The 20,332-nt window shown below is 45.1% G+C and overlaps 1 protein-coding gene across 1 annotated transcript in view; it reads right to left on the bottom strand.

The window, feature by feature from the left end:
- Positions 1–20,332, bottom strand: part of LOC138580181 (killer cell lectin-like receptor subfamily B member 1B allele B) — a 248,556-nt gene that overhangs the window by 9,915 nt on the left and 218,309 nt on the right. Inside the window, exon 4 of the mRNA XM_069650509.1 lies at positions 11,396–11,499. Coding sequence (XP_069506610.1) covers positions 11,396–11,499 — 104 coding nt within the window. The remainder of the gene's footprint in view (positions 1–11,395; positions 11,500–20,332) is intronic.

The following is a 20,332-nucleotide window of genomic DNA, read 5'->3' as shown; positions in this document are numbered from 1 at the left end:
AACAAGGTCTATGTGCTTACTGTGCTTCGGATCGTCACACGGTGCATAATTGTACCCAAATGCCCAAGAAACCAGCGGAAAACGCAAACCCTCGAGACTAAATGGGACGTGTTATCGAGGGCAATCTTCCAGTCCCTGCGTGACTAGTTCAATTGATTCTTCAGACCCCACTGAGGATTCTCGCCTTATGGTTATCACAGTAAAAGTTACCATTCATGGTAACCCAGTAGAGACCCTGGCTCTTCTGGATTGTGGGGCCGCCGGGAACTTCGCTGACACCCTATGGGTAGACAAAGTCGGCGCTACGCGTATCGATCGCAGACACGGCCAGAAGGTAGAAGGGGTGGACGGTACACCTTTGAGTTCAGGACTCATTATTCAGAAAACCGAACCTCTTCCCCTCACGGTTCTCCAGCATTCAGAAGTCATTACTTTTGATATCATTCGAGCAGCCCATTTTCCCCTAATATTAGGGATCACCTGGCTGCGCCAACACAATCCCAATGTAGACTGGAAGTCAAATAGTTTGCATGTCAATTCCAGTTATTGTCAAACTCATTGTTTCCAGGAAGCACACTACCAGGAGGTAAAGGTCTCTCCCACCGTTCTTCACACGACTGTTGGAGTGCATTCTCTTGACAAAGTATTAGAGGGATATCCAACGGTTTTTTGCAGAAACCGCTCCCATGGCATTACCTCCCCATAGGCCAGAGGATTGGTCCATCGAGTTGATACCAAACGCCCTGGTACCCTTTTGCCGAATGTTTGCATTATCCAAGACAGAAAAGGAAGCACTACGAAAGTATTTGGATGACAATTTATGTAACGGTCTCATTAGACCTTCAAAATCCCCAGCGGGTGCTCCTTTGTTTTTTATCCGTGAAAGGGATTCCAAAGACCTCAGGCCGTGCATTGATTACAGGGGACTTAATAAAGTAACTCTCAAGGACAGGTACCCCATGCTGCTCATTCCTGACATCTTGGAAACAGTACAGGGAGCGACGGTTTTCTCTAAATTGGATCTGCGTAATGCTTATCACTTACTCAGAGTACGTTCCGGAGATGAATGGAAGATGGCATTTAGGACACCATTTGGCCTGTACGAATACTACGTGATGCCCTTCGGGCTAGTGAATGCTCCTGCCATATTTCAAAGGTTCATTGACCGGATCTTCTCAGATTTATTGTTTATATCCGTGGTCGTTTACCTTGATGACATACTTGTTTTTTCACAGACCATGTCAGATCATCTATTGCATTTTACAGAGGGACTGGAGCATCTTAAAAAACATCATTTACTGGGCAAACGTGAAAAGTGTGTGTTTGGAGCGTCTTCTGTACCTTATTTGGGGTTTATTCTCTCACCCCAAGGTATTCAAATGGATCAGAAAAAGGTAGAGGCTATTCTCCAATGGCAGTCTCCTTCCTCAGTGAAAGAGGTACAGAGATTCCTGGGCTTGGCTAATTTTTATAGGCGGTTTGTGCCAGGTTTTTCCAACATTGTTCTACCAATCACCAATTTGCTAAAGAAGACATCGGTGCCTTTCGTCTGGAGCCTTCAGGCTGAAGACAGCTTTCAACTCTTAAAGATGAGTTTCTGTAGCGCTCCCATCCTACGCCAGCCAGACCAAAATAAGCCTTTTATCCTCGAAACTGATGCCTCAGCCGCGGCCATAGGAGCTGTTCTATTACAAGAGCATGACAACGCCGAACACCCTATGGCCTATTTGTCAAAAACTCTCACTACAAGTCAACAGAACTACTCCGTCATCGAACGTGAACTCTTAGCCATGAAGAAAGCTTGTGAAGTTTGGAGACACCTGCTGCAGGGGTGCTGTCACCCCTTTGTAATCCGGACAGGTCATACAAATGTACAAGTTTTACAGTCTATGGATTGCATCAATTCCAGGCAAGCCCGATAGGCACACTTTTTCTCACAATACGACTTTAGCATCACTTACATCCCTGGAAGTCAAAATACCTTGGCAGATGCCCTGTCTAGAAAGTCGCTGTCCTCTCATACTGCCCCTTCCTGCCCTGAGAGATTGTTTCCTGGGAACCGTATCATTGCTACTATCACCTCTTTGTTTCAATAGATCAAAGAAGCCGTCTCCTCTCATTCAGAACCACAAGGTATGACTAAAAAGGATGGTCTATACTTGAGGAATCAGAAGATATGGGTCCTATCGAAATCTCTCCAAGAAAACATATTATCGTGGTGCCACGATCATAAAACGGCAGGCCTTAGGGGGCAGGCTAGTGCCTTGGATCTGGTGAGAAGAACTTTCTACTGGCCAGGGTTGTCGGAGGATGTCAAACATTATGTACGGACCTGTGGAGTATGCTGTCAGAATAAAAACAGCACAAGAAGACCCATCAGATTGTAACAACAAGATATCATCCCAGATCGTCCGTGGAGTCATATATCCACTGATTTCATTGTGGACTTACCCTTTTCGCAAGGATGCACATGCATAATGGTGACTATCGATTCTCACCAAGATGGCTCATTTCTCTCCACTCCCAGGTCTACCCACTGCCGATGGCATGGCATTGGTTTTCATTAAAGACATCTTTAGGCTCCATAGTCTCCCAGACAAAATTGTATCAGACCGAGGAAGCCAATACGTCTCCAAATTCTGGAAATCACTATGTGCCGCCCTGAATATCCAGCGCGCGTTGTCGTCTGGTTATCACCCCCACACTAATGGGCAGACAGAGCGTTTAAATGCCACTCTGGAACAGTATTTACGCAGCTACGCTAACCTGGAACAAGACAACTGGGTGGACTTGTTGCCCACGGCGGAGTTTGCATATAACAATGCCAGTCATTCAGCGAGCGGAATGTCTCCCTTCTACTGTTCATATGGTTTTCATCCCCGAGCCATCATACCTATCTCCCCTTGTCAACCCGCACTTCCAGCGGTGGAAGAGGCATTGTTCCGGATAAGGGAAACTCAAGACAAAGCTAAGTTGAACCTCAGAGACTGTCTCCAGGCCTGCAAAAGGCAGGCCGACCATCACCTGCAGGTTGTTCCTGATTGGAAGGTGGGCTCTAAGGTGTGGTTATCTACTAAATACCTTCCTAGATGGTCTCGACCATCTAAACTGTCCCCTCGGTTCATTGGTCCCTATCCTATCACTGCTAGAATCAATCCAGTGGCGTTCCGCCTAAAATTGCCACATTCTCTTAGGCGGATTCACCCTGTGTTTCACGCTTCACTTTTAAAAAGTGCCGGACAGTCACAAAAGGCTCGTCCTTTCCCTACTCTCTCTCACTCACCTGAATATGAGGTTTCTGGGTTACTGGACTCCAGGTACCGCAAAGGGCGCCTGGTATACCTGGTGCATTGGAGGGGCTTTTCTCATGCAGAGGACTCCTGGGAACCCAAGTCACACATCCATGCCCCTGTCCTCCTCAGGAAGTTTCACCGCTTACATCCCGGCAAGCCGGGGGGTCTGTGCCTTGGTGGGGGGCATACTGTCATGCGTCGCATTCCCAGCTGGCGCCTATGGCCCCGATTCCACTTGGGGACTTCCTGATCCCTGTCACACCCAGCGTTACGTTCACTTAGCGGTCTAGTCTTTTTCCGCTCAGGTGCCCGTAACGTTACTTAGCCACACCCCTCTCTCTGTTCAGTGCGTTGCAACCCTTCCACGGTCAGCTGCATTTTTCATCGCTGCCGCGGTCTTGCTATATGCTGTTCCTCGCTCCTCTGAGCATTCTCTTGGTTCTGTCCTTCTTCTCGTTCCCCGGTCCCCGCCATCGGGACTCTCCCTCTTTCTTTCCTTTTCCCGTTTCTGCATTCCCGTTGTTTTTCTACTTTCCTTACCTGTTGCTGGAGTTTCAATTGTGCCGGAGCTTCCCGTTTTGCTGATTTCTTCTGTTTCCATCTCTCGTCTGTTTTTTCTATGAGCCCAGCTGCCATCGAGATACCTGCCGGCCCTAGAGGTTTTTTGCCTACATTTGGCTTTTTTCCCCCTTTCTGTCCCTCCAGGGAGGGGGGCATGGTCAGGGCGTTTTCTTACCGCCCTCACTGTGGCTCCCTCTTGTGGGAGACATGCTCAGCCTAGAAAAAAAGAAAAGGACTACAAAGCACATCGAGCGCTCAGCCCCGTAGAGGAAGACTCTGATTCTACAGGTGAGGAGGGTGAAGAGGAAAAGAGGGAGATTGAAAGCATATCAGAGGTCAAAGTTGACATCATGCTGCATCATCTTCTGAATTCCATCTGCTGGGGCTAAGTAATTTCTTAGACTCTGCCCATCTGTTCAGCTGTGTTAGTAGAATAGTAGCAACAATCTTGCTGCTAGTATCCAGCATAGCCAGGAGTCTGAAATTCCAAGGATCTGTGAGACTGCCCCTTTTATGAAATGGGATGAGAATCGACTGGCGCCAACTTGTGGGTATGCAGCCCATGGCCATAATCTGAGACAATAAGGTAAATAATAGTTCTGGACAGGGGAAAAAGAGCTCCACAGAGGCTACTGGTTAATACGGTTTCACTACTTTTTTGTGTTTATACCTGCACCCCTTCCGCGCTATATAAATGCGAAATTATGGTAGGGCATGGATTTTGTGAATTATGTCATCTTGTTACACTATGCTATTTGGTGGCTGTAAGGAAGGCATCGTATCAAACAGTGAAGACAGACACAAGTGATCACTGTTCAAGGGTGTTTTGTTGAACTTCAATAGGTTGGTTGGACGCCTACCTAACCATAAATCTAATGATGGGAGCAAGCTACAACCATCAAATAATAATAACACAGTCCTAGTGGAGTCTCTGTCAAAATAAAAAAGGGCCTATGCTAATAAACGTATTGCCAGTCCTTACTTGTAAATACAAATGGTGTGGGACAACAATGTATGCAAAAAGAAAAGTGTTCAAGAAATGATATGTCAGGATATTTGAGCAGTTGGCTTCCCTTCCCCACGTTTTCAGCACGGGGCAAGGCGGCACACTCGAGCTTCGCACACACTCTGGCTTCTCTGCCATGAGGACATAGTTCAAAGCATAGGTATCAGGGCCTTCTGTGCCAAAGTCTCTTTCCCAATAAAAGTCTCTTATTTCAGAGGGCCTGATGTAACAAACAAGCACCAAAGTTCCTTTCTTATGAGGATTTTCACATTCACATGTTCATGGGTCTCCCTCCTTCTGGCTCGGACCCCCTTTAATCCAATGTTCACAATTGGTCTCCCTCGATCGGGCTCAGACCACGGATCTCCCTCCTTCAGGCTTGGACCCCTAAATACAATATTTACAATTGCTCTCCCTCGTTCGGGCTCGACCATGTAATCTCACTCTCTAAGATTTCCTTTTTGTATAATAGACTTTCGATTGTGCGATGGATTTTACTTACACCATTGCAGGACCACTTCGATTCACTTTATCATTCTCATTTTTTCTTTACTTTCGCTTCTGCCATTTCTTGGCTGGATGCCTCTCAGAGATCTTCGATTGAGCACACATCTTTTGGTGCTGGACCACCCTGTCACTGGTAGTGTATCTTTCTCGGTTAAAGTTCAAACATCCATCAGCAGTTAAGCTTTCCTCACGTCTTTCATCACACGCGTTACTAATCTTCATTCTTGCGATCTTTATACAATGTTGCTGCTTGCAAACTTGACTTTAACACAGACTGGTCTTGCATCAGTCTCCCCCAAGCACTGGCTGTGTTAATCTCTCTGGCGCTGCTTTGATCCTGGAGCCAAGGACGATACCACAGTTGCTGCTGCTCCTTCCCGACTCGGTCAGCCATGCAGGTGGGCCCCAGGTCTCTCCTACACACAATGCAGGATCCTTCAGTCTGGTTTTCTGGCCTTACGCTTTTTAATCTGATGGATAATAGAAAAAATTGTTTCTCGCCAGAAAGGTCAAGTGTATCTCCCTCCTTGCGCACCCTTCTTGGTTTGACTTCTTTCTCCACTCGATCAGCTACCATCTGGAAAACGCTGTTCTTTCGTGTGTTTTGCCTCACTCTGAGTGTGCTCTCATGCTCCGCCTTTTACCTGTGTGGGTAAGCTTAATGAAATTCAGGTGTGAGTGGTTACCAGTCATTTCCTGACCTTGCCTGACTACAGTAGAGGGACGTGTCAGGTCCAATGATCGGGTGTGAGTCTGTTTTCTCCCAGATTGGGCTGACTGTGTGAAAGTGTTGGTGAAGGGGAGGGGGGAAGTTCCCTAATATCCTACTGGGTAGGATGGGGTGAAGGGAGTGGGACACCGCATCTCTCCATCAGGTGTCCCACTGTCCGAAGACCCCTCACCCAGGTGATCCTCCCGCACTGGTCCACCCCCAAGGTCTGTATCCAAAGGCAATGGCTGTGCCCTGGCCACCTGAGAAAGAGATTCCTGGGCCTAGCAGGTGAGACACCTTCTGGTTTCTCACAGTGGCTTATTAAAAATATTTTTGGTTTTTTACATTTATTTTGAAAACAGAAATGGGCCTAATCCCCTGATCATTTTGACGCTAGCTACAGCCAGGTTTATTGTTTTTTTAATGTTTTTCTCTGGGGAGCTGTGTTCTGGGTTACAGGGGGTTAATTAACCTCCTGACTTCCTGTGGTTTCACAGGACAGTCAGCCTGTCTGTGGTGACAGATTCCTCACTTTAGGAGGCAGTGTTGTGTCCAATGGTTATCCAACAGGGGAGGACACATTGCTAGGTTACTATGACTGACAACAGTTCAGAACCAATGGATGTGTGACAGTGACATCAATTGACAGTTAGGACTGGAGCCTTAGAAGAGCAGGTTGCTTCCTAGCAAGGGAATAGCTGAATAAGTGCCAGGAGTAGTGGTACAGAGCTTGCAAACTACTTGGGCACCCTTCTCTAGACAGGGATAGAGCCAACATCGTACCGTGAAATGCTTGTGCTGGAGTGTATGGCTTTCATCCTCTAAATGATGGCACTGTGAGGAATAAATCATCTGCATGGTGTGTGTGGGCTCGACTGGACTTTTTTTTGAAATTTTAAAGTAAATGGACAATGGTAGACGATGGCTAATCCACACACATTTTCCTGTGCTCACACCACAACTAAAACATACACCTGTGAACTCTGGCATGGAAACAGCCTACAGGCACAGTCCACCCCTGTCATATTTAGTTGGAATATGACAGGAGAGGAGAGCATGATGTCATCACAAGGAGAGGGGCGAAAAGCCCCCTGCCATGGACAGCCTGATTAACTGACAAGGGCTCCATGGAACCACCCTGCTCCTCTGGTGGCAGTGATTAGCATACCAATAGAGGGTACTTCAAACAGGCTCCCAGACGGCATGGCTGCAGAGGATAACAAAGGAAACAGGAAACCCAACAAACCTTTCATATTTAACTGTGTCAACATGAAGCCAGCTCCCAACTCCCAGTATCAATGACAGTGAACTGACATGTCGGAGTCTATTTTTATAGTAGACAACCCTCGCTAGGGGCCCCCCCATTTCATAAGATACAAGAATGAGGTTTGCAGAAGACAGATAATCTGGTTTTGCAACACCTTTAAGGGAGATCTGCTGCTTTAAAAAGGAAGCATAGAGGGAGAACTATTACCAGAGAGATGCTTTGATCACAGCAGACAAGAAGGCAGGTGGGACCTAGTATCACAGGGGAGTGAGCCAGAACTCTTTCTGTTGAGAGAAGGGTAAGCCATATTGTTTCTGGGACACCCCTTGCTCCTGTATGACCCCCTTACCTTTTCCTGTTGCAAGGCACTCTGGTTATGACCTCACACATACAGAACATTGTTGGTGGGGACGCCGGGATTAGTTCACTAAGGTAGGCTCAGCCTCCACCCATCACTGTGGCCCACTTGGCTTTAAGAGAGGACTGGAGCCCCTATTTCAGGCATATCATCTGAAGACTCCACTTGAAGCACGAAGAAGAACTCATCCTTAGACCCTGGCTGAAGGTACAGTCTGCCTTACAACTTCAGCCTGTGAAGGAAGGCCATGTACATCCAAAGAGGAAATCAGGATCCCTCCCCTTAACTTCTCACAGGGAACAGAGGGAGAAAAGAACTCAGAAGACTCTCCAGCCACTTCAGAACTACCGGTACCCAGCCAGCACACAGTGTACCCTGCTAGGCTCTGCAGCAAGCTCCCTGGACAGGGAGTGCTGGAAAGTCTCTGAACCCGAATCCAAGGAAAAGGTAGCTGCCTGCAAAATACTCCCTAGCTCTGAGCCGTCTGCCTTAAAGGACAACTCATGACCATTTAAGAGACTGGGAGAAGTGCAACATCAAGCATCTGCCGCTGTCGCCTTGAAGGAGATTTTCGAGCCAGTCTAATTCCTCGATCTGCAGCTGCCTGCAATGCTTACCGAAATCACGCCTCGAGCTACCACTGTGAAGCTATAGTTGCTGAAAGAACCTGAGACATCTTGATCAGCACTTCAGAACCGCTAATCACCACTAAGACAACGATTCCTGATCTCGAGTTGCCATTAAGGCGAGCCTGCAGCTGCTATTCACCAAGTTTCACTCGCCAAACCATCTTACTGCTGAATACCTACCATGGACTCCCGTCTTGAGCGCTCTTGCAGAAGCCTAAAAAGTGCCCTAAAGCCAGCTCAACGCTGGCGAGCACCAAGCACAACTACAGCAAAGGGTACATTGTGGTTCTGTCCCCCTCTTCCTTCCACAAGGCTCCTAGAGACATTTAAAGATCTTTTCTCCATGTTTGCTGAAGCCAAGAGGCCGTTAAAAACTGTTGTGGTTATTAACCATACCAACTACCCTCCTTTCAGTATCCAGAGAGATCCCTTTTCCATCTTAGAAACTGCCTGTTCTCTGCATTCCTTTACAGGGTGCGTTGTATTTAATAGTGTTATTAGATTGTTTGTCATGACAATAATAAAGTATTTTTTTAATACAACCTTTACTGGACACTCCTTTTGTCATTGCTTAATAACTATTTAGCTGTGTTTCAAGTAACCAATGATCCATGACCGTTAAAGGCAATAAGCCTACCATTCCGTCTAGCCTACCAAAACTGGACAAGGAAGCTTATCATTTTAAATCTATGCTTGGTTAATCAAATCTGTCCGGAACCATTATGGTGTATTAGATGTGTGGTGCTGATTGATGGTTTAAAAACCGATATTCACCCTAGTACCCCAGAATTTAATTCATCACATTGGTGGCAGACAGTCAGATCTAGTTGGAGCCTTGTGCACAACTTAGTCACCCAGTGATAAAAGTACTGTTGCAGTCAGTGTTTATAACACTGCCAGGTATTTATTAATAATCATGCATCTTGACAGAGAGATTGTGAAAGGCATGAGCAAAGATGTCCTGCACATCCTATGCTAAGAGAGAGGACTTCCCCACTGAGTCAGGATTAATAAACCTGAGCTGCTTATCAGCATCCAAACGTGGGTAGAAGCTAGGGGAGCTGGGGCAGAGACCCCAGGGGACGGGCTAGGCCCTGTGTACCCGAATTTTGAAGACCTTCTACAAGGGGTGGTGGAAGATGGCGAGGAAGACAACCTAAGTAGTGTTGATCACTAACTACCCCTCAGGGAGGTAAGATTTGTTTCTCAACACTCCAGAGTGTGTCGAAGGTCAGGGGCTAGTGCGGTATTCTGCAGGTCCCAGGCCTTGGCACAGTCTCTAAGTGGCCCAGTAATTGTTCCTGCTGTAAATTATGTAGCGGCTAGAAAGCTTCTGTTGGAGGAGAGGAGACAAGCGCTGGAGGAACAAAAACAGGAGGACAATGTCACCATAGAGCTGTGCAAGCTGGCACTCGAAGAGAAGAAGGAGGCCAACAGATCCACCTCTAGCGAGGAAAGCAGTAGTGGTTCAAATCAAGGTGCCCGTGACAAGCCTTGGCAGTCCGTCTTATGTAGTGGGGAAGGACATTTTCGATTGGTTTTAAGTGCTCATGCTTGCTTGTTAGCTACAGGAGGTGGAGGGGGTACTGTGGGGTGCAGCCCTGATGAGTGGCTTACCGACACAGGGGACTGATGCAATTCTTCAGTTAACTCCTGAAGAAAGGCACATTTATGAGAGCATGAAGATGGCCATTCTGAGGAAGTTCTGTAAAACCCCAGAACAGTATCTCAAGCGCTTCAGAGACCTTGGCAAGAAAAGTGGGCAGACATGTGAAGCGTTCACACACTTGTCATTGAAATATCTGAGTGGGTGGGTGTCTTGCAACAAGTTTACGCATTTTAAGGGATGTACAATGTGATTGCATGTGAGCATGTCTTGAAGAATTGTGAGGTCGACGTACACCAGCATCTTGTGGACAAGACTATTACAGACCCTGGGGAGCTTGCCAAAGCTGTTGACAGTACTCAAGTTCATAAAAAAGCTCAGGTGAGCCACCCAAACACTAATCGAAATCCCCTGACAAGAAAGTTAACATGGATGGAAAGGACAACGGACGAAGATTCAACCCACTTCGAAGTCAGGTCCCCAAACCCAGAAGGGAAACCCCACAACTTTAGTTCAGCCATGCACCCAGAAAAGAAATGCACAGGCACCCCTAGCACAGGGACACCTGCAGTCTCACAACCCAAAGTTTGGTTCTTGTGCAAGGAGCTGGGCCATAGGAAAGGGGATCCTGCTTGCAAGGGCTCACCCAAGCAAGCCATAGTGAATGTTGCTTTTCACAAAGAAACAGCTGAGGGAATGCTCGTATTTTACTCGGATGGCTCCACCATTATGTGTGAGAGGGCGCCAAGACCTGGTGGGTCACACCCCCCTTGCCCATTATGGACAAGCCGCCCCTACAGTCAAAGCCATTTCACATCTAACAAAAATGTTTAACAACTCGGATGTAAGCCCAGGATGCTAACAGCATTAAGCCCTGTTATGGCACAGGCTTTGTCATTAACAACCCTGAACCCTCGCCAAAGTGCACACAGAACAGAGTACTTAACACTACACTCATGGGGCCTGATTTACAAAAGCGTTCCACAATGGCACAATCCCTTTGAAAACGCTGTGTAAATCAGGCCCATGGCCTCTAAAATAACATTCAAATCTTGCCATGGAATCCAGACTCACTGAAGTGGCCCAATAACTTTGCAATACCACGATTGTTCCTCCTATTCCAAGCACCCTGAGTCCAAACAGGAAGAAAACAATACTCCACTACTTTAAGATAGTGGCAGCCCCATCTAAGTGTGAAAACAGAATCAACAACAAAGTCTTTAAAGTCTTTACTTGAAATGGCCTTAATCCCCTCCTAATAGACACGGTTTTCTATTCCCAGCTCACCAGTCATACCCTCCCAATGTCGGCCATTGCATTTATCACACTAAATATCTATATAAGCTAGTTTTCGGCCACAGTCTGAAAGCAGGCAATGTGTTGTGTCTTAGTTTGTGTGCCTGATAGGTTTCTGAACACTCTTTTATCTAAGGGGACATTTTGCAACGTGTCTTACACTTTGCTGTTGCAGGCGGTGCCGTTCACCCAGTGGAATTGAGTGCCACTGTACCGTAGGCCGATCCACATGTGCTTCCTGCAGATGAGGTCCAGCATGAAATCCTGCAAAAGAGAAAACAATTCAGGCGTGAGATTTATAAACTGTGACATAAATTAACTGCATTTGATTTGTTGTCAATTTGTGTATTTATTTAGTGCTTTCTATAGAGCGACAATCGCTACATTTCAGCTGTTTCTAAATTCTTCTGAACAGGAATCGTGGAAGGGAAACCCGGGTAGCAAAGGGAGAAGGCAAAGTAAGTGAGAGAGGATAGCAACACATTTCAGAAAAAAGGGAAGGGCCACATACTCGTGGGATTTGTCAAAGCTAATCTATGAAGGGATACAGGAATAGCAGCAAGATGACAGGGAGGGTAGGCGCCAGAATTAAGAGATGATGGGCCTCATTATGAGTCCAGCGGTAGCCGTGCCGGTAAAAACAGCACGGCTGCTGCCAGAGTCATTTTTTCCCAGCACCTGGCAATGGGAAATCACCGGGGCATTACAGCCCAGACGGTCCCTCTGGTCAGGCACCAGAAAAAGAAACTCCCCATTCCTATTCAAGTCCCATAGGACTCAATGGGAATGGGGAGGGCGGTAGCACCGGCACCATCCATAATGGTGGCGGTGCTACCATCAGAGTCTGCGGGCGGGTGGCGTTCTGACCGCCAGGTCAGACCTGCCGGGCGGGAGGGCACTGCCAGCAGAACTCGGAGTCTGCCGGTCCGGTAACAGCGGTGCTGGTAGCTTACCGGCACCATAGTTACCGGACCGGCAGACTCCTAATGAGGCCCGATGTGTAGGAAGGGGAGTGTCCTGAGGCAGCTGGGGAAGAGAGTCAAAAAATGGATTCCATTCAAATGCACTTTGACACAAACTGTTGGAATTCCTCAATTATTAACAACAACAAGCTTTATTTGGAATAATCATAACAGCGTTAAAACATACACATGAAAAGAAAGAAATCACAACAGTATTAATACAAAACAAATTATAAAAAATAAGATAATCGTAAGTAAAATTATAATAACATTGTCAAAGGAGATATCATCATGTTCTTAACAACCTCAAAAGCCACAAACCCTGCCATACAATCTGTCAATCACTGGCTAGTATTTTGCTTGCATTGGTGCGCAGTGTTCACAAATACAATGAAACCCTGCCTGACATGCTTGTATGGGAGGGAGCGTGTACAATGGATGCCTATGGGGTCTGCCTGCTTTATGCTGGTGTATAAAACAGGTGGACCCCTTAGGGATCTTCAGCTTTTGAACCGACCCATAAACGCATGCCGGCGCAGATGCTGGCAAATGTGTATGGCGGAGAGGCAGGTAAGGCAGAAATGCAAGTTGTGTTCCTCCCCTCCTCTGTGCCATACACATGCTTGAAATTGAGCTCTGGTGTGATTAGAAGCCTTCTATTCACATTACGGCTCTCAAGAACATGATCCCCTGTTCTCTAAACTGATAGCAAGGTTTTCCTGCCACAAACCCGCATTTTAAGCCGCATTTAAATTGCATGCACATAGGCTACAAACCAACAACCCCCATTCATACGTGGATGGGGGCAAACTAATGTAAATATATGTACATAAAGGTCATTTTTCTAAGCAACTTTTCTCTGGTACCTGTGCTTGTTTTTGTTACTGTAGAAAATAAAATGTTCTGCACTTACTATTTAATGACTGAGGGTGGTGTTATAGTCATAGAATTAAGTACTGCTTACTGTCTTGCTTTATTTAGAATTACAAATGTTAGCCATGCTGTCACAGTCAGGCCAACCATAACTGGGTAAATGATCATGGTAATGTATGTCAGATGTCTTGGGGTGACCTCGCATGCACCTTTGAATGTCTTTTATTGAAACAAATTCAGGTTTTAACCATAAAACACAGCATGCTTCTTGTCCCAGAATTATGGGGCTGGACTGTATAACAGATGTTAAATTATCAATTGCCACTTACTTGAAAGAGATATTTTTCAACGAATATCTCAACAGATGGGGGATCAGTTTGGGATTCTTTGATGAAGACATCAGTGAAGTCAATACACCCATGCATTGTGTAACACACAAGGTGCCTCAGATCACAGATGTGTGTGAAGTTGCATTCGTTTGTGGAATGAGATAGTCCATGTTGTATAGTCATTCAGATCTTCCAGGATATTGCAGCATGAAATAGAATATTTTGTGCATAAAAAAGCAAATTTTGTGACACAAAATTGTATTTATTGCAGCATCATTGTGGCACATTTGTTATTGGCTGGAAGGTGTCAGATTGACAGGTTCAAAGAAAAAGGCAGTGCGTGAGGCTACAACAGAGCCAGGTTGTCGTTATTTGCACCTTTTGTATCAACTTAATAGGAAGAGTCCCAGATGTCTCTGGATTGACTGAACAGTATCTGATTTGCTCTACATTTTTCGTTTAATGTGCATACCTATTTTCTACCAACCTTATTGATCATTATCAGTTGCCATGGTTAAAACATTCCCCTTTTATGTTCTACAACTCCGCAAGCACCTAAACACCACATCCCTCTCACTCACAAATTCCCCATCATAACTTAAACTTCCAAACCTCTCATTCTGTCAGTCAAGGGCATATTTATGAGATTTGTCACACTGCCAAGTCCCAACTCACACTCCCCTTTGCCCCTCATATTGTGACTTTAAAAAATAAATGGGGCAACTAAAAATACAGCAGAAGAGACTCCGTTTTTAGATCCCCCATTTTTTAACATGTCATTTTTTTAAAGGTGACCTACACCTTTCCAGGGGGCTGAGCTGTAGCACAAATGATGCTCTGGCCAGCCATCTTCTATACATTGTTGTGAGCTCTCTCCCAACATTAATGTTCTACAGGCCTCTACCAAGTAGGTACTGGAAGCACATTTCACCCTCATGGGCCTTTTAAGGGCCTGTCGCAGTAAAATGTTATCCCAAAAAAGGTTCTATCCATGTTTTAGGAATAGAAATGCAAGTGAGACAGTAGTGCTTCATACCTGTCAAGTGACACCTAAAAAGAATGTGCATGACAGATTCAGGAAAAACACTGCCATGCAATGTGCACCCCTGCACCTATGCCAACAAAGGTCATGGGGGTTACCTTCGTTGTCTGCGCCTGTTTGTGAATTTGGGATTCACTTTTAAATGTGCAAAAACCCCACCCATTGGTGCAAATGCGCAAAGGGATGGAAAAAAAGCATCTGAATGGTAGCATATAAAATTCACTCGTTCAGAAGTCCTTTGCTTACTGGGCAGCTGCTTTTTTTGGTGCAAGTGAGGAGATTCCTAAAAAAGCATTGAGAAGCTTGTCTTTTGTTTTTCCTTTTTTTTAATGCTTTCTTGCAAAAAGGGCTCTTTTACAGGTGTTTTTGCAAAAACTGCTTTTTTTGTGTTTCTTCTAAAAAATATATATTTTTTGCTGCATTTTGCGTGATCGTGAACATCCCAGTAAGCTGGAGGGCCTTCTCATTAGAGTATACAGTTTGTTATTGGATTTTTGTTATGATGTAAGTGTAAGTTAAAACAAGTTCATAAAAATGTATTACCAGATCCTAGTTAAACATTGAGCTGCACTATGAGCTCATTAAGTTCTAAGAATGTTATTCTAAGAATGTAGATGATAGACAGTAGAGACTGCAGGGAGAGAGCCATGTTGGCACTCGGCTCTCATAGGCCGCTGTCGCTGTAATGAAATAAATTACTGTTTCTTCATCACTGCTGCCTGGAGCCCTTATTTCCTCATTGGTGACGAGGATGGCTCTCAGCAGTGTCTCCCTACTCCTTTGAAGTCTCGTCATATCGCGGCCTGCATTATTCCACACTCCCGTGTGACAGCGGACGCTGCAGGAAGGTCAGGAGGAGCGGAACAACAGGTCAGCAGGCGCGTCCCGTGGGGTGTAATCTTGCCTTCCCCATTACTGTATTGACTCTGTCTCAAAGCAACAGTGTTTACTTTCAAGGATCCCTAGCATTGACATTATCGTTGCTGAGCAACCTGCCCATGCAGTTCTGGCAAGTTTCAGGAGCCAGCCATTATGACATGTATCCATTCTGTGGATGAGCAGCCATCATGTTCCAATTCAGACTGATGTAAGGAGGATTGTGACATCATACACAAGGGATTGTACTCATACAAGACTGATCCCTTTGTCTGCATAGCACAGCACTGTCACTGCTCAGTCTGTGCATCCACTGGGCATACTTGAACTGATCCAGAGTCTATTGGTTGCATCCAGCAAGCCCACTCTTTACCACCTTTTTACCGCTTAAGACATGGCAGCTTCAATACCTCCGCCAATGTTATTTTTGAATGAACCTGGACGCCCCCAAGTTAGGTGGGACAGGTGGAAAGACATGTTTGAAAACTACCTGGTGGCAATGGGAGGAGAGAGATTCAGCTCAACTCGCAAAAAGGCATTATTACTTCACAATCTTGGTGTGGAACGCCGTGCAGTGTTTGATGGGTTAGGCAGTGCACAAGCTGGTGAAGCGGAGGACACAGATGAATATGCCCTTGCGATTAAACAACTCAAGGATCATTTTGAGCCTAAGAAAAATGTTACATTCGAGAGGCACAAGTTCTTTCAGCGTACGCAGGAGTCTGTTATAACGTGAAGGTTATTAGAACCTTCATGACTCTGGTTCGATGTGTCGTTCCTCGGGCTGCATTCGATTCGGAAGCCAGCTGGAGGAAGGACACAGCGGACCCAGAGAGGGAGCTCTCCATTAACAAATAAACTTAAGTAACGAACTGAATACAAGACTACGAAGCATTTATGTGCACACTTCTTCGTAACAAGTGGCGACGAGGAGGCCGCTTGATCCGCATGAAGGAGAGTTCCCGTAACACAGAGTTACAAGGAGCGGGCGGCCGGAACCAGTACATACAACTGAGGCGTAACTACAGGATCCAGAATCAACAGTTCATTTAAGGTACTGCAGTGACAACATAATTGAAGAAAATATATATAGATTTATGTGGTGATCGGCCAACAGAATAGTGCATCCTTCAAAGGGGGCGCGAGCCTCGATGAAAAACGGCATACGCGTATGATGTGAAGCGCGTACTGACGTCCCCTGCGACGTAAGAGGAAAGGACCTTAAAGCGTCCTGTGCATGCCGCCATCTTGGGTTACTTCGTGTAAAGTTGAAACTAACACGAAACGCGTATCACATTAGTAAAGAACAACTTTGTATCAAGCCACGTTATGCGAAACACCTAACAAACTATTGATGAGAACTCAAAGCCTGTCAGTTCTTTGATCAATTGTGGATGCTAACGCAGGACGTAAAGCAAGCTGCCAAATTAGAATGTTGATGTCACAAAGGTGTGTACCAATATGGTGCAAAACAAATTAACTCATACAGGTTGGTAGCAGTGAGACATTTACAGACAATATTTTCCAACCAAAAAAAAATAAAAATTGAGAGGATAGAAGAAGACATACAATATCAGCATGCAAAGCATAGTAGCACCGGAAAAGTTCTTGGCACAACCTGGAACTCCAGTTTTTTCGTGGGAACAATGGTTGGACAATTTCCAGGTTTATATGAGGGCCATTGGCGGTGCCAAGTTCAGCGATGATTTAAAGGAGGCCACCTTACTCAGCTGTATTGGGCCTTGAGAATTTTTCGGACGCTACCTGATGGTGGTGATACTGCAAGTGGCTCTGGTGACTCCACATCTAGTTCTAGGAAATATGAAAATGCCTTGTTGAAACTAAGCAAACATTTCGGAAACAGGACTAATGTAGTTCTGGAAAGATACAGATTTTTCACGCGGAAACAACTCAAGAATGAGTCTATTGACATGTATGTTGCAGCGTTAAGAGGTCTCATAGCTACATGTGAATTTACCGGGTTAACAAATGAGTACCTGAGAGACCAGATCGTCCTTCATGTTGCTGATCCCAAAATACAACAAAGGCTGTGGCAAGCAAAGAACCCGTCCTTGGAACAGACTTTGGAGATTGCACGGTCCATTGAATTGGGTGATAAGTGCATGAGAGAAGTACAAAATAAACAAGAACTGTTTGTCAGAGGCTCTGTCCAGGCTGTAAGTGGTGACAAAATCAGTAAAGATGAAGAGTCATTAATTGCAATGGTAAAGAAGATAGTAAGATCTGATTTTAACAAGGGTCCCAGACAAAATAAGGAAGTGTCATCTTGGACCCAAACCAACTGTGGTAGGTGTGGTTGGTACAAGCATACTAATCCTTTATAGAGACTGTCCAGCTAACGGTATGGAGTGCTTCAAATGTGGCCAAGTGGGGCACTATGGCAAAATGTGTAGAAGCACCAGAGGGAGAGGAAGAAATATCGTGCGTGGGAATGTCAACAGAAGTTATCGCCAGCCAATCAGAGGCAATGCCTCGGGAGTGAGAGCCGTAGAAAAAATATCCAGGTCTGATGATGTTGTAGCAGTCGCAACAGGAATTGATGAGGAAGTACAAATTTTGGCCCTGTCTGCTAAGGAGAATAGGATAGGCTCGTGGGTACCAATGTCCATTGATGGGATTACCATACAAGTCATGGTGGATACGGGATCCCCGTATACCATAGTGGATGAAGACACGTTTCAAAGACTTCTTAAGAAGAAACATGAGGATCTTTGTCTGAGCAAAGTCAAAGCAACAGGATATGGCAAATCTCCGTTAGACATTATAGGTTATGTCTGGGTCCACTTAGCTTTTGAAGGTAGACAAACCTATTGCAAATTATATGTTGCCCGAGAAGGATATGCCATAGTTGGCTGGTGGGAACAAGCAGCTTTGAAGATTAGAATTCATCCAGGAGAAAGCATTCCCGTCATGAGTGTTGTAGACAAGTGCTGCAATTCAGATGAAAGTTTAGTACAAAGTTTTCCAGAAGTGTTCAACAACAGAATTGGCATGTTGAAGGGTTTCAAGCATCGCATTATCCTAAAAAGGGATGCTAAGCCCATTGTACATAAATTAAGGAATATACCGGTTGGTACCCGTGAACCTTTGAAGAAGGAATTAGAAAGATTGTGTGCCCAAGATATAATTGAACTGATAGAAAGCTCTGAATGGTTATCCCCGATAGTGATTGTGAGAAAGACTGGGGGGGAGATTCGCATGTGTGTGGACTTGAGAGATTTAAACAACAGTATATGGGTTGATCGCCATCCACTGCCAAACATAGGAGAGATGCTTTCCACAATGGAGCCGGCTAGATACTTTACCACACTCGACTTGTCTTCCGCATATCATCAGGTAGTGTTGGATGAGGAATCTAAGCATCTTACTTGCTTTATAACCCCTTTGGGTGCTTTTCGCTTTAAAAGGATGCCATTTGGATTAGCATCCGCAGCTGCTGTTTTTCAAAGACTAATGCAGTATCTTTTTGAGGGCCTACGGGGTGTATATTTTTTCCAAGATAATATCTTGATTTCAGCAGTATCAGAAACAGATCATGATGCCAAACTTGTGGGTGTGTTACAGATTCTACAACAAAAAGGACTCACACTAAAGATTGAAAAATGTAGAATAAAAAAACAGGAAGTAACGTATTTGGGCCATCGTATTGACGCAGAAGGGATAAGGCCTAAAGAAACTTTGGTGGATACTATACTAAAAATGCCGGATCCATCTAGTAAGGATCAATTGAGGAGCTTGATGGGACTAATGGAGTATTACTCCAAATTTATTGATCATTATACTCATAGAACGAACCACATGAGGAATTTGTTGAAGAAGGGTGTGAATTTTGATTGGTCAATTGAATGTAGAAATGAACTACGAGATATCAAAACATCAATAAACAAAGCTCCTGTGTTGAAGATGTTTGACTACAGAGCCAAATCCATTATATCAGTTGATGCAAGCAAAGTGGGTCTAGGAGGCGTGTTGGAACAGATTCAGCATGGAACAAGAGTCCCGATTGCTTTTGCCTCTAGGACACTGAAAGATGCAGAGAAAAATTATTCCACTATTGAAAGAGAGGCTCTGGCAGTGATGTGGATACTAGAACATTTCAAAGGGTTGATTTGGGGAAGTCCCATCGAAATAAAGACGGATCATAAGCCTCTCATTCATATTTAAAATCCCAAAAATTCGCATTTAATGTCTCCTCGCATTAGGAGGTGGATTTTAATCATAATGCAATACAATCTTACTGTCAGTTTTACACCTGGCAAAATGAACAAAGTTGCTCATTGCTTATTCCGCTTGCCATGCCCCGCAACACATGATGTAACTAAGGAGGAAGAGATGGAAATGGATTGTGTGATAGCACAAATACACCCCAGTTTCTCTAAAGAAGAATGGGTTGAAGCTTGCGAAATGGATGCTGAACAAGAGCAACTCAGGAGAGCAATTAGGAGTGATTGGAAAGAAGTGACAGGAAGCGTTTCATCGTGGGAGAATAAGAAAGATGACATATCTTGTGATGGGGTGTGCATTTACTGTGGAGATCGCATAGTTCCACCCTCAAATTTAAGAGAGAGGATAATAGAAATAGCGCACGAGGGGCATATTGGAAGAAACTTAACGAAAAGGAGAGTAAGAGAAACATTTTGGTGGCCCAATATATGGTGTGACCTAGAAAACACTGTAAGAGAATGCTCTGCATGTGCAGTGAGTGACAAAGGGAAGGTGACCAGAGCTACAACATTGCAGCCTGTAACAATACCAGAATCGGTTTGGAGAAAGCTGGCTGTTGACATTTCAGGTCCATTTGAAATACTGGAACCTCACAAAGTCTATATCATCGTGTTGGTTGATTATACCTCTAAGTGGGTAGAATGTGGCATAATGGAAGATTCAGTTACAGCCAGGAAGATTAAGAAATTTCTGGAAGAAATTTTCAATAGAGAAGGGGATCCTCAAGAGCTTGTATCAGATAACGGTGCACAGTTTTTGTCAATAGAAGT

This window comes from Ambystoma mexicanum, chromosome 3p (genome assembly GCF_040938575.1).
Source record: "Ambystoma mexicanum isolate Mex_15411 chromosome 3p, UKY_AmexF1_1, whole genome shotgun sequence".
Lineage (NCBI taxonomy): Eukaryota > Metazoa > Chordata > Amphibia > Caudata > Ambystomatidae > Ambystoma > Ambystoma mexicanum.
Note: the sequence above shows the minus strand (reverse complement) of the source record. Positions and strands in the feature narration are given on the sequence as shown.